This window comes from Acanthaster planci, linkage group LG08 (assembly GCF_054643075.1).
Source record: "Acanthaster planci isolate LZ-2023a linkage group LG08, COTS_SCS, whole genome shotgun sequence".
NCBI lineage: Eukaryota > Metazoa > Echinodermata > Asteroidea > Valvatida > Acanthasteridae > Acanthaster > Acanthaster planci.
In genome coordinates, this window is record NC_141784.1 from 6,092,735 (window position 1) to 6,107,769 (window position 15,035).

A 15,035-nucleotide genomic window follows, 5' to 3' on the forward strand; every position below is an offset into this window, starting at 1 on the left:
TCTCAGAGGCCAGGGTAAACTCACTTAGAGAAAGAAAGACAAAGAAAAAAAAAGCCTTACCAGGCTTTTTTACCCTTTAACGAAATAAAAGTTTGGTTTCGTTTAGTTGCGCAAGGAAGATGTGAAGAAGCTGGCAAGATGAAGTACATTAAGTCTGTAACATAGTCTTCAATGCTTTCAACATCTACATGTATTTTTATCATTTGGTTGGAAATCATATGATCTCTTTGAATCTCCCTATTTAGCATTTGCAGGCTATTAACTGCTTTTGAATGTCCTGATTTTACCTCTAAAATAGCCATTCCTTTGCATTCATTGCCTACGCTATTGATGATTCTCTTTACAGAGTCAGGTTAGGACTCAAAGCCTGATCCACACGTGGAACTCGGTGGGATTTGAACCCACTTCACAAAAAGTGGAGGACGAAGGAAAAAAGACTGTGCCAACCTGTGACTATCTATCAGAATAACTATTTCAAAGATAGACTTACGCCGGGGAGATGTAAATTAATTTGGATTTTTGCCCAACGTGTATTTTAATACTGTATACACTGCATGCAGGAGGTCGTGGCCTCGAGTCCCACCCGAGTACGCTTGTGATCCTTCATAAGCCTTCGGGGGGAAACACTGAGTATACATTGTTCAAATACACGTCAGGCCGGGCAAAAATCCAAAATTAATTTATCTATCAGAATCCACTACTTCATTACACACTGCTTTCAATTTTGGCATGAACTTGAGCACTAACTTAGTGAGTGAACTAGAAGTTACAGCTGTAATGCGATCTCGTCGTTTAAAATTTAGGTTTTAGTGTTTTTTAATTCTGCCAAAGGTCGACTTTTAGATTAAGCACAATAAAAGGAAACGACAGCTGATTTTTTTCAAAATCAAACTGGCAACATTTTGCCCAATTTAAAAGACCGACAGAATGGTACTGAGACATTCCATAGTTGGCCTTAAAGGTCTGCATTAAATACGTGACTGCATACGCACACTGCAAGACATAATGACACAATTTTGCTCAACGTTTTACCCAAGGTTGGCACAGTCGTAAACTACCACATCGTTTGAGTAAAAAACTACCCAACCAAGATGGGCAAGCCTTTTTCACTTAGAAATTGGATTAAGATTAGAACTGAACATTTGAACACTTTTAAATGAACTATCAGCTGGGTAAATATAAACAATCGGTCGTTAGTAAGCCCTCAACCAAAAACTGGATATTATTAGACAATGTGTTGGGTACTTGTTTCGCAACTGTTGGATTTTAAGAAGATCCTGGTGTTAGGCACTACACTGCTTCATTTTGGGGCATTTGGTTGAGTAAATGGATTCTTTCAAGCCCTCCTTGCGCTCATTGTTTGTTTTATTACAAACTTAATCAAACAGTAAAATTAAAACATCTTGAAACTCTGACCTGTTGAAGGTTGAAAAAACTGTACAATTACTTTAACTTTTGTTTAGATCACTTGCAGCCATACTGGCTTACTTTAAGTAAAACACGTCAAACAAATAATGTATTATGATCATTTCCAATGAGTTTCGAGTTGTATTAGATATTACAATTGAAGAGAAAGTAACAAGAATACTATGTTTTTTTCCCAAGGAATACTGAAAAATAATCCAGCCTTTCATTTGAAGGATATCTAAATCTAAATTTGCCAATAATGCTGTTGTGGAAAACATAAATACATAACTTTCATTTGTGGGCTGATTTTAAAACGATTATTAGAGATGATGAGAATATAAAGGCAAAGCCTGTCTAGCGCATCTGAAAAGTACCAGTATTGATGACTTCACTCTCTTGCAACAGAAAGAAAAAAGTCAAGTGTATTGTAATATTTTATACATTTTGAACTTTGTTGACTTTTACATGTTTATGTTATGGTTGAACTTTTGTGCTTTATCTCAGGGATCCCCTACTGACTCGACGCGATATGATTTAAATAAAATGATTAATTACACTATTTAGAGACCGAACCAATAAAAGCAAAGTTACATGTAATATAATGCATCATTGATTTTCACGTCAGTGAGCCATAAGTTCTCATACATATGAAGCTATTCCTGAATATCATTAAACGTATCCTATTTTACCAACAAATGTCATTCAATTCACGTTTTTCCACTAGTAATTGTCAGTTTTAATGGGGAAAAATGCAGGTGCCCTAATTCAATCATGTACACAAAATTCGCACAAACTTCGTTCTAATCTACCAGAAACGGTGGTAGTCTTTGTGCACATTTACATGATGATTAAGCTCTTAAATACTTGAAGGTCAAGATATCCCCGGGACACTCAAAGTAGGGCTTTCCTGTGAATGCCTGTTTGAGAGTAAATGTACCTCTCAAAGAAGGCAGGCACAAATGTGCACAGGCAGGGGCAATATTGAGAAACACGATTCCGTGTCATGATTATTCTTAAGTAGTATTAAAGTTTATCATAACTTAATTTATGTAAGAGTTACGAAAACTGTTTTCTTACCCAAGATTGTGCCACACAGCTTTAACGCTTTCCCTCTTTCAGCAAATCCCCCCCCGACATATCCAACGTGTAGTACGACGAGCCGATATGAGTAATAATATGAAACGCATTCTCGATGAGCAAAATGCAACATCTATCACGTAAGAGTTCCCAACAACTTAAGAAAAGCGTTCATTTCCTTAAAGCGATAGTAGTTTTCTTAACCCGTAAAATAAATACCAAGTAAAACAGTTGACCAACGAAATGAAATCTTCACTCAGCCAATGTTGTTCAACATATCGTTTTACCCAACCGAGAAATGTTACCATTTATTTAAGAAAAAGTGCCCCAAACAGGGTGGAATGTATTTGCCCAGCCCTCGTCTGTTCCCTGCTCTGAGCTTCCGAACTACTGCATGTAACAAGGGAACTTTCGAAGCTTCAACTCCATACAATGACTATTAAATGCCAAGAGTACAATGCTGGTATGAAACACAGATAGCAAGAAATGAAGACATGGATTCTTGTTGTGTCTCCTAGAAAATGGAACCATCGAGAAAAACGAGCTGCGAGCTCTGTTGAAGACGGGAGTGGAGGAGAGTTCGTTGCAACTCAGTGATGGGAAAGTAGATCATCTAACGGAAACGCTGTTTAACACTGCAGACCAAAACAGCGATGGCTCCATCTCATTTGATGAGTTCATGACAGCACTTAAGCGGTACCCAGATCTGCTGGAAAATTTCTCAATCGGGTAAGATTAAAGGTTTTTTCGACGTATTTATTAGCCGTACACACAGAGCATCCCCGACTTTCAGTCGGGGTTAGAAGTTCATATTCTACAGATACTCACTGACTACATTTGTTCTCAGATTGCCAAAGAAAATTATACTGATACGGTGTTGCTGGATTTACAAAAGGCTTTTGATACAGTGGATCATTTTATTTTATGCAGAAAATTACAAGCCACGGGTGTTCGTTTCAATTTAGTTGATTGGTTTCAATCTTATCTCTCAAAAAGACAACAAATTGTTCGAAGTTGTTTCTCAACCAATGAAAATGACGTGGTATTCCCCAGGGTAGTCTTTTAGGTAATCTTTTGTTGTATGCTGATGACATGCTGGAATCATGCAGACAATGGCTGATTTATAATAAACTATCTTCGCACGTCCGTAAAACTGAGACTATTCTATTTGGATCTAAACAGAAACTCAGCAGAGTTGACAAATTCGAAGTGATTTGTGATGGGAAAATTAGTAGCTTCTCAAATTTTGAAAGTTACTCGGGTATTACACTAGATCAAAGTTTAAATTGTGAGAATGTTGCCAATTCAAAAAGGCTAGTGCAAGGATGAGTTTTTATATAGATATGCAAGTTGTTTAAATGAGCGATCTCCTAAATTATTATGTTGTGCTCTCATAGCATGTTATTTTGATTATTGTTGCTCATCCTGATTTTCTGCACTGTCTACTGAACTGAAAAAAGATGGTTGCAAATAACTCAAAGTAAGATTGTCCGTTTTATTCTAAGCCTAAGTCCTAGATCTCATATTGGACAATAGGTTGGGTTTTTAAATGTAAATGATCGGCTAATACAGTTGAAATTGAATAAGGTGTATAAAATTTTTCATGACATGGCACCACTTCTACACTGGAGTACACTTTTGGAATTCGCTTCCCAATGAAGTAAAAAGTTGTAATACTCTCCGAAATGTTAAAAAAGCAGCCAAAATATACCAGCATCAAAATACGAATTTTACAATTTAAATTTTAAAATTGTGGGTTATTTTTCAAAATCTTACACATTTTCAAAAAATCTATGTCAAAACCACCAGTGTACTTTTTAATATTTTTTAGTATTGTATAAATGTTTTTTTGTGAGGACCCCAATGGAAATAAGCTGTTTATTACAGCGTTCTTTGGCTATCCTTAGCTTCTGTCTATTCTTCATTTTTTGTGTTTTGTACCGTGACTGTTATTATAAATTGTCTTTTTGCCAGAATAAATAAATAAATAGATGCATATTATTGCATTGTCGTGAAACATGACATTTTTATTTTATTTTTGTATACTCTGATATAGTGCAGCAGCTTGGCTTAAAGACTCTCGACCCAAGAGACGAGGTTGCAGAGGTATACCCTGGTTACGGGTGAACTACTTGCAGAATAATATCCAACGAATCGCACTACTTCTGATCATAATCGTCGTGACTGGTGTCCTCTTTGCAGAGGCTGCCTACCGCCATTCATTTAACCCGGATTCTAACTGGTGTTTTCTGATTGGTAAGATGTGAACGTTTGACAGTCCTTCTTTTTCTTTGATCTTTCTACCTGGTTATTAACAAGGCATACGATTTTCGGTGACACTGATTTATTAACATACAAAGGTGTGGTCCTTGATTTCAGTTTTGAATATTTTCCAGTATTTATGGAATCGAAGGCAACATAATAGTATGATGCTCTTTGAAATATATAGTCGTAAGGTTTTCAAGTGTGAACAACACTTGTAAACAGTGGCTGGCGTTTTGGAGTAATTATTTACGTGAACCAGCTGTTCGGGATTTGTATTTTTACTTTTTTTTCTTTAACATCTTCATTTAGCTCGTGGTTGTGGTCAGGCTTTGAACTTCAACTGCGCCATTATCGTCCTCATGATGCTTCGTAAAACTTTGAGTTTTCTGAGGTCGTCGACCTTGCTGATGCAAATCCTACCCTTTGACGACAACATTATGTTTCACAAATTTATCGGGTACCTAGCTGCAATCCTAGCACTCACACACACCTTGGGTCATGTTGGCAATGCATGTGAGTACTGATGGTTTGATTTGAAGTACACTGGTGCATTTTAGAACTGTGAACCAGGTTTGCCGGTACACTTCTAGCCTTAAGGTTATGAAGATGTTCAACACTTTGTAGTATGGCTCCTGCCACGACAAATCTAGCACGATGCGTCGTTAGTAGGATTCAGTTGATAATATGCTTCCTCATCAACTACCATGAGTAAATATCTTGATGTGCAGAATGCGTGCAGATATAGCCAGATTATTATCATGGAGATCGTGTCTTGCATTAACGTTCCAAGTGAACATGACAGTAAGCAGCTCACAACAATCAACTTTTCTAGTCGAACGAGCAACTGATGTCTAATCCTAAGGTAAAAAAAAATGTTTGTTTTCCGTGCTTATGTCAGAGTTTATCGACGAAAAATACTTCTATAAAAATCAATTTGAGGCAGAATAATGGTTGTAATTGCTGTATTCTCAGTATTATATGATCTATCGATAGCTAGCTTTAGTGTAATCTCTGACAGAGTGCTATACGGAATAGTTGGTTCTTATTGGCCATTGCATTCAATTTACATGCACACATATCTCAGTTATGCTCCCCAAATCGTTCACATGAAAAGCTTTCACGACCAATGTTGTATTGTTTCTACGACAGTGATCTTAGAGACATACAAGAACTTCACGGCAGTCGAACTGTTATTCACCAACCCTACCCTCCTACCAGTCGGGCTCCGAGTGGGCAAGCTTGTTGGAAGTGCCTTCATCACAGGATGGATCCTAGACATTGTCTTCTTGATTCTCATCTTGGGGTCACTGAGCTACGTCAGGCGGTCGGGCCATTTTGAGGTAGGTCTAGCTCCTGTGCATGTAATACGACAGAGTCCATCGACACTCATCACAAGCACCACCTAACGTATCCTCAAATGACACGTTGTAATTATCTTACCTCAACTGGTTTGTTATCCTTCGTACTATTTCATACTAGGAAGTCTATCAGACGTTACAATGACTCCACAGTGTTCATATTTTGGCCATATTTCGTGTCCATATTAAACAGATTTTCTACTGGACTCACAAGATCTGCTACTTTCTCTTCTGGTTCCTGCTAATCTTACACGGTCCAGTGTTCTGGGCGTGGTTTGTTGGCCCTCTCATCCTCTTTCTTCTTGAGAAGTTCAGTAACCTTCAAATCATCCGGCGCCTTCGCCATGGGAAGACGTATATCAAGGAGGCAAACCTGCTACCCTCGGGAGTGAGTATCTATGTGTGTAGACTCGTCTGTTATTTATCTTGACTGTCATTGTCATTGTATGTGTAACTCTTTGCAATGTACGTAGCTAGGTATGCGTCCTTAAAATACTACCCTATTTGGAAATGATACCACGGGCTCAAAATAACAGTATATCCTCCAGGATATACTGTTATGTTACTGTTATATTGGGCTCACAGCATCTGAAAAGTTCTGACTAAACCCATCCCAGCTTCCTTGGGACTATATGGCCAATACTGCCGTATCAGGCGGAAGACGGCTTTACACTATACCTACCCTCACAGATATTCTTCCTTATGGATGGAGAGAGGTACAAAGGGGTAACTTGACTTGCTGAGGGTCAACTTGCTCAGCAGCGGCTTGATGCTAACCCCAACGCCGTGGTTAGGAGCCACCACAGGGAGCCACAAACCCTTATCACTAGTCCACATGTCCCTCTAAATGTCACAAGATTTGGAGGCTCGTGTTGTTCAACCTCGTGTAATTATCCTCGTGTTAAATCTAACCTGATTAAATCACATTTTAGCTCAAGAAGACATGCATTGATTTCATACAGTTTGATTTGGAATGTACCGTGTCTTTTCTTTTCAGGTGACACATTTGGTCATGACCAAGCCGCGTCACTTCAAGTACAAAGCAGGGGACTACGTTTTTATCAAGATTCCTGAAATAGCAATGAACGAATGGCACCCGTTTACCATTAGCAGTGCTCCGGAACAGGCAGGTCAGTAGCGACATCCATCGTAGTAGTTCTGCAAATGGAATTGAATTGAAACATTGTGCCGAGTTTAAACAAACTGATGAGAAGGAAATCAAGTCTCCAGTATCGGATAGGATGAAGTATACAATTAAATGTAAAGAGAATAAAATAGATCGACGTCATGGATGTAATGGAAACGACTAATATGAAAAGAAGAAGTCCGATCAGGTTGAAACAAAATTGACGAGGTCCGGATCAATTTCATTTGACGAAATGTGCATCTGTTTTTACAGAGTTTATATTTGTCACTATAAAAATATCATAATTAGTTACTCGAGGACTCCTTATAATAAAATCTGAGATGTTATCATTTTTGATAGGCATTCTGTCTCTTCATATTCGGTCTGCTGGTAACTGGACCAAGCGTCTCTACCGTTTCTTCGATGACATGCAGTCCAACACAAAAAAGAAGTCCAAGCGAGTCAAATCTTCCCTTCGTCTTCGACCTGGTGGTTCGCTATCCACCCATGGCAGAAACCGTCCGTCTGATGCCGGTCAGCATGTCAACAATGGCTTCGAGATATCACCGCAAGACGACTGCAAATCTTCCAACTCTACATCGCTGTCAGATGATCCCAAAGGGCCTCGTGCGGTGGAGGTTGACGACACGGTTGTTAGGATCGCTACCGACGACTCCCCCACGAGTTCCGACGAGGTAGAACCGCCATCTTTCATGAAAGTCCGCAGAGTTAGCTTCAAGGCTGATGTGGATCCTCAAACCGTTGTACAATGGAAGAAGACCTCGCGCCCTCGCAGGATTCCAGAGGTTGATGAGGGGTTAGTAGAATTAAGCGAGATTAAGGAAGACCGAGGACATGAAGACCAGTCGGCAGATGTTAGAAAAGTAGCTGAAGAAACTGGAAAAGAGGTCAGAGTTGAAAATTTAAACTGTATTTTTATCAGCAGGCTAGTGCACGAGTACTGATGTATTTGTGTCGTATATAACGTATCCCCTGGAGAATTAGTCCAATTTAGTTCGGCGAATTTTGTTACCGGAGTAACCTTTTTACGAAACCTTTTAAACTTTTGACTGATGGATAGGAAAAGGTCTTTTTTGTGTCAAGAAGTTTTATTTTCATACAATAATTAATTTGATATTTAGAGTGAGGATAACGCGGCCATTCCTGAAGTGGAAACGTCAGGTGAAGAAATATCAAAAAGGGAACATGCTGTACGTCAGGAAAATGACTTGGTGAAACAAACCAGTCTGACTTCAATTGGACAAGTCTCCAAAGATAGCCTCAGACCACAGGTCCTACTCGATATGAATACCAAGAACAAGATACAAGTAAGTGGGAAAGGAAATTATGGAAATGTGGGTAGGGCCTATCGTCTGTGTTTTTCGAGTAATATCCCACGCATTTCTTCGGCCCCGAATAGTTCTCAGTGGTGTGTGTTTCCGTTTGTTTAGCAATCCCTAAATTGCAAATCTTATTCGAAAAGAACACTTTTACGGAGCAAAATACAAATGTGGGAGACGAGCGTTAATTGGAATGAGGGCATTTGCCGTGAATTTCATAGAAATTCCAAGTATGTCTTTAGTCAGTATATGTACTTAAATCAAGTCATAGTTTGCTTGCCGCTTTTAGGTACACATTCAAGGTCCTTACGGAACACCAAGCACCAGCGTCTTTGAGTCTGAGCACGCTGTGTTGATCGGGGCTGGTATCGGTGTCACTCCGTTTGCTTCCATCATGCAGTCTATCATGTGCAGACATCGGAGTATTGTCACGACTTGCCCTAACTGTCAACATACCTGGGTGGACGAAGAGCGAGAGAAACGGGCTCTTAGGGTCAAGAAGGTAGGAGCACAAGTCGGCCATCTTGAATCGAAAGTGAGGAGACCCGCACTTTTTATGACTCTTGTGTGGGAACGAAACTTATTACTATTTTATGTGCAGCACTAGGTAATTCCAGCTTATTGGAAAAGATTATGGCCCTATGAAAATTAATCTTTATTAGAAAAACTCTAATCATCCCCCAAAATTCAGGTACTTTCCCATTCTATAGTGTTCAATGGATAAAATTGATTTAGTAAGCACGATTCAAACTAGCCGTCTTCTGATTAAAGCCTGAAAAGGGTGGTACAGAAATAAAAGCAGGCAGAGACAACGGGTGGACTGGTCTGTACCCCATACTCAGAAAAGGTAAAATATACCGGCAAAGGAGCGAGGAACTGACAGAAAATCAGCCTGCAATTTGATGACCTACTTACAAAATCGAACAGCTGAATCGACAATCATGTAGAATGAATGCACGTTCTTGTTAGTGGCCTAAATCAGAGGACCGAGGTACTTATTGTGGTGGTATAGCATGCATAGTTTATACCACATCGTTAGCAAATGCTTTTGATTACACTAAGGAGTATTTTGTTTTGCATCATTTCTAACGCAAGTTACTTGTTGCAGGTGGATTTTATTTGGTTGAATCGAAACCACACGGCCTTTGAGTGGTTCGTAGACATGCTGTTGAATCTGGAGCAGGGGCAGAGTCAGTACTCGTTGGATCGGTTCTTGGATATCCATCTATTCATGACAGGCATCCAGCGCTTTGACATGAAGAATTTTGGCCTCCAGATGGCGCTAGACTTGGTCCATGAGCAGGAAAACAGGGACTTGTTGACTGGACTACGAACTAAGCTGCAGGCAGGAAGACCCAACTGGAATAAGGTGAAAAAATCAACAAAATTGGAACAAAAAGGGTATCAATTACTATCTTTCCGAAACGAAAGACGCAAAAATGAAGTGTTTGTGTTTTTCTTTCAAGACTAAAATGGTGCCTTCGAAACGAAATGAAACTTTGTTATTACCTTGTTATTTGCCACTGTACATACTTCCTTGCAGGGGATTTGCATGTACATGCACGTTCACACATTTTTTTTGCTGGTTTTGCACTTTTATAACTTTATATCGACTTGCTTGGGAATGTTTTGGGCTGAGGTAATTCAGGCTTAATTGCGTTGGGTTGAAAATAAAGTAGGATGTAATATTTGTGTGTGTAATATTCCCATATGAAATAAAAAATTTACGAGTTATATCACAGACTTTGAACAAAAGTGACCAGAATTAAATACCCTTTTTAAGTCGATTTACAGTTAACTTGTCTTTATTCTTGCACGGGAAAAACCTTCGTTTACCATTTTAGATGTCGTAGTAAATGATTGAGTTGAAAGTGGACAGAAATCCGAGTATGTTTTGTTGTTTTATTGCAGCTCTTCAAGAAGATTAAGGACGAGGATAAGGGAAGAGTGTCGGTGTTCTTCTGCGGTTCGCTGGCCTTGGGAAACGTCATCAATAAACAATGCCAGAAGTTCGGCTTCATATTTCATAAAGAGAACTTTTAGAGCTCACAGTGTATTTATTTTCCAAGAAATTAAGGTAACCTAGTAACAGAACACTGAAAGGCTTTGTGCTGATGGGGTCAAAGGCGTTGGCCGATGGGGTACGGGGGAGATATTTCATATTTTTTGTCTTCCACTCACTTTTTACAGATGCATGGATTAAATATTTCAGGCTTGTAACTACTTGATCGAGCTGAATCTTGAACCTTGTGGTATGTCAGTTTTGGATAGAAAAAAACTGTTAAAAATTACCAATACACGTGGCTCAACACGCTCTGTTTGTGAAAGTTCGCAGCAAGGCTGCAGTAAGCTGGGGATTTTTCCATTGGGTTTTCAGTTCCTACCTGATTGCCTGGGCTGTCCTAGAATATTCCTCTGGGGTTTTTCTCCCAACACAAAAACATGTAACCACAGCGCCTTTGGCAATTTTGAGAAATCCTTTCGGTTTCATTACCGAAAAGACTTCAGTAGTAAATATTAATAATTATCACGCTCATTTTAATGCTACCTTTGAATTGCGTGCCTTTGGGTGGGCCCTGCACGTGACAAAATGTTTCCTAGACGTTTGTTGGCCAGAAGTGGATATATTGTATACTCTTTTGGGCACGACTTTGTTATACAATTGATGCCCTTACGCTTCTCTTAACTTAAAAGTAGATGTAAGGTAAAAGGTCCAGGCAGTCCCGTTCAGGCGACATAGCGCCACCATGCGACCGCGGACAAACGTTGTCTGCCTGCCTCGTGCCGTTGGACATGTCGCCCTGAACTAACAAGACAGCCACAAACAGCTGATCCGAATCCTGTATTGCGTACCTTCTACATATGCATAGGCTGTCCACCTCATTTAAGATGGCTCCACTTGGCTTAACTTATTTCCAGTCACTACGATTCAGTAATAAGTATCGAGCCGGTCAATCTTACATGCAAAAGCGTGAGGCTCCAGTTGATATTCACGTCGCCGTCCGTCTGTCGCCGCTCTCCCTTTCTTTTTCCCGCCTTGATTCGGTTTTAAATCCTCCTTAAGTGGCGGACAGACCGCCACCCCTGAACGATCGGCCGCCCCACCACATGAAAAACAACAGAAGGCAAATTTGTGTAGTGTATGTAATCCCTTCGAAAAGCGTGAAAAAGTCCTCACAATGTAGCCTTATCCCTCAGAAAGACGAGAAAAGTTAAAATCAAGTACAATTAAAATCTTTGCACAAGTTTTACCTCCTTCAAAAACAAGCTTTATCTTCCGAAAATTTGGTTCTGGGTCCGTCGTTGCTTTGTCACTTTGCTTTGTTGCACAACACCTTTAAAGCCGACAGGACAAGGTTTAGAAAAGTGTTTGGTTTCCATTGCCTGTGGAAGCAAGCTAGTATTACAGCTAAGATAGAGTGGTTAAATCAATTCCATGGGGATTTTGCGGTATGCAAAGTTCATTTTTAAGATCGACGCATGATGAGATATAGCTTTTACAATTTTGAGTTCTTCAGTTCATATTTCATTCCGTATACAAAAGTAGTGATGTTTTATGCAAAGTGATTATTTTTCCTGTTTATCTAAAGTCAGCTTAAGACAGCTTACCTGTTTATTGTATATTAGTATTGCATCAGCCTTTCACTATAATGTAGCCTCAGTAGTTTTTGTCAGGTTGGCTACATTACGGTGAAGATGCCGAGGAAAAAGCTGATGGTCTTAGACTTGTACTTATAAAAGTGTTAAGCTTAAAATTAGGCTATGTAGATCAAGACAACACAATCATTTTGTTTTGAGGACATTGAACTTCTATCGAACTTCATTGATAGTGTTTTAAAGAAAGCAAACCAGTGGATTTCACATCATTCTATTTTTGGTTCATCGATGAATTCAGAATGCCTGTCTTATGAAAAATGTAACAAAGCCTTTTGTAATAGTACAGCATTGTAAATTTTGACTATGATTGCATTCTTACTGGGGTAATGAAATCACAGCAGCTGTCAGCTGGCTGATTTCAACGATCGGTTTATTTTCGAGTTCGTAGTTGGCAAACTAAATTATGAAAGGCCAGTTTTAAGCCCCAAAATGCAGTAGTTCCAATTCAATAATTTTTCCAAATAACGCCATACCTTTGCAAATGACACACCGATTCTTTGGACACTGAGTGGTGGGGTGATTTCCCGCGAAACAGTATTCGAGGAAAGCTAAGTGTGACATTACGCAAAACTCGTAACCTTCTACTTCTCTGCTGGTTTGAGTTATGAGCGCATACTGTGGTTTTTGACAGCAAATCTTGGTATCTTCCTAAGGGACCCTAAAACGAAGTTTAACCTATTAGGGATTGCCCAGGAGAAAGAACAAGTCATTGATGGTTGATATTGCTCTTTTCATACTGGAGCAGACGCAGCAGTTCGGATTACCAAAACTGCTGCGGTTTTTCGCAAACTTACTGCATTATTTCGCAAACGTTTTGCGTTATTGCACAAATGTATTGCATTATTTTGCAATATTATTGCGTTATTTCGCAATAAAATGTATATTTGCACTAACGGGCTTCGTTACGTAAACATAGCGATACGCGATAGTTGATAAACTTGTACCAAACTAAAACTCTCGCAACCTGTCGAGCCTGTGGGCCTACCTCGGGGTACATTAAACCCCTCGCGAAGATTTTGGGTAATAAAGATAAAATTCCACAGACTAGAGGGAGTGGCTTGTCAAAACCTTTTTCTCCTACGTATTACAGAAAGCAATCAAGTTATTAAACATTATGTTTCACGTTCGATTAACCTAATTTGAATTAAAACATTGCATTCTTTCTTTTACTTGTGAAAATTGCTATGATTCTCGGGGTGGGGTCCCGCCCCTGCAGCTTAATAGCATCTGCAAATCAACAACTACTGAAAATGATCCCAATTAAGTTAGGTTATAGTGCGGCTGATTTGTATTATTAAATAGAAATAACAAATTGGATTTTATCGTGAAGTCATTCCAAGCCAACTCGGGGGAGGGGAGATACCCCTAAGGAGGCAAGAATAAATTTGTCTTTGGAATATGACAAGAGAAAGGTTACGTATTTGTGCAAGGTCATTTGCCTTTCTTCTCAAAGGAGGAAAAACTCAGATATTAACCTTTCCATTCAGAAAAACTTTATAATTACATAATAAATTACCCCTCCCGAAAAATATGCCCTTTGTTTTGGATGCACCTTTACCTAAGCTGTTTGGCCTCATAGGCAACCATGCACCCTATCGCATTTCAATCATCAACACACAGTCACGTGTTTATGTCTACTGCGAGCCATCAACGTTTACCAGCAGCCACACGAAGTCCTCACTTTGGAATGTAGAGGCCCTCTACTTACTCATAAGTAGGCCAGCAGAATTCAGAAAAATGGTCAGAATATTGCTCTTTCCTGACTTTAGAATGTCGAGGCCTACCACTAACTTTGTCTGGATACCAGGCCCGATGATTCTAACTACCCTTGCGGAATCAAGGTTCCAGTATAACTCAGTGTCCACGTGACCAAAGGGGGGGGGGTTCCTCCAGTTTCCGAAACACACTCCGAACTCGTCCCATCCTTTTTGGATAGCATCGTTCATAATTCCGGTATATTTGCCTATGTCAACGCAAATGAGACATTTTCTTATGCTTATTGCCCACATGCAAGAGAATGTTACTCCTTCATACGCACTTTATGGAGTTTCTTGCATGTTTTCAGTGACCGCCGACATTAACAGGCTTCATGTACATCTAAAGTACATAGGAGTGCCACTGGGGGCTTTCCTGGTGACCCATGACATGTTGCGTCACGATCCATTGGTTGTGCCAGACCTCAAATTTTATCAAAAGACGTCAGCGAAGTTTTGGTCAGGGAGCCAGACAGATGGAAAAATGGAAGAAGGTTGGCAGATGTCAGCCAAATCACCCTTAGTATTATCTATATGGGACAAGATTAAATGTTTGGTAGGTCTTTAGGGGTTTGGTCTCTAATTTAATTAAATAAAGATAGAAATAATTACCCCTAAAGGAAAAACTTGAGTCTCGGTCTTCTCCGGCCGCTTCTTGACTCGACGAAATAGTGAAGATTTAATATATACAATAATGAATGCTAAGGAAATGTGTCCTTCCGCGAGAACAGTCACCGTAAGGAGAAAACACTGCCTAATCAGATTCTATCCCCGCATCTGCACACAAGTTGAACTAAGAAAAATGGCTGCTAGATGAAGTAGTGGACCAGTGACTTGTGGAAGCTCGGCTGCACAGCGAAGGAGTGTGTGTGGTGCATTGTTGTTGTTGTTGTTGTGAGATTAATGGCACCTTTGGCACTATTGTGCCCTTTGTGCCAACTTCAAATACAGTAGCTGAGTCACGAAGAAATCTTCCTCACAATGAAGACATCAGGCTTGAACTTTGAGAACCATGACGGATAAGAAGAAAAGAAAGGATAAGTCTGAAAAC

The 15,035-nt window shown here is 39.6% G+C and overlaps 1 protein-coding gene across 2 annotated transcripts in view; it reads left to right on the forward strand.

Moving 5' to 3' along the window:
• LOC110990459 (NADPH oxidase 5-like) overlaps window positions 1-13,513 on the forward strand; it is a 28,117-nt gene extending 14,604 nt beyond the window's left edge. For both annotated transcript variants that reach the window (XM_087140366.1, XM_087140367.1), the window contains exons 4-14: window positions 3,003-3,213; window positions 4,541-4,740; window positions 5,059-5,262; window positions 5,899-6,089; window positions 6,301-6,495; window positions 7,105-7,237; window positions 7,594-8,141; window positions 8,376-8,561; window positions 8,863-9,075; window positions 9,682-9,942; window positions 10,485-13,513. In XM_087140366.1, coding sequence (XP_086996492.1) covers window positions 3,003-3,213; window positions 4,541-4,740; window positions 5,059-5,262; window positions 5,899-6,089; window positions 6,301-6,495; window positions 7,105-7,237; window positions 7,594-8,141; window positions 8,376-8,561; window positions 8,863-9,075; window positions 9,682-9,942; window positions 10,485-10,616 — 2,474 coding nt within the window. In that variant the 3' untranslated portion in view covers window positions 10,617-13,513. The remainder of the gene's footprint in view (window positions 1-3,002; window positions 3,214-4,540; window positions 4,741-5,058; window positions 5,263-5,898; window positions 6,090-6,300; window positions 6,496-7,104; window positions 7,238-7,593; window positions 8,142-8,375; window positions 8,562-8,862; window positions 9,076-9,681; window positions 9,943-10,484) is intronic.
• The last annotated feature ends 1,522 nt before the right edge of the window (window positions 13,514-15,035 follow it).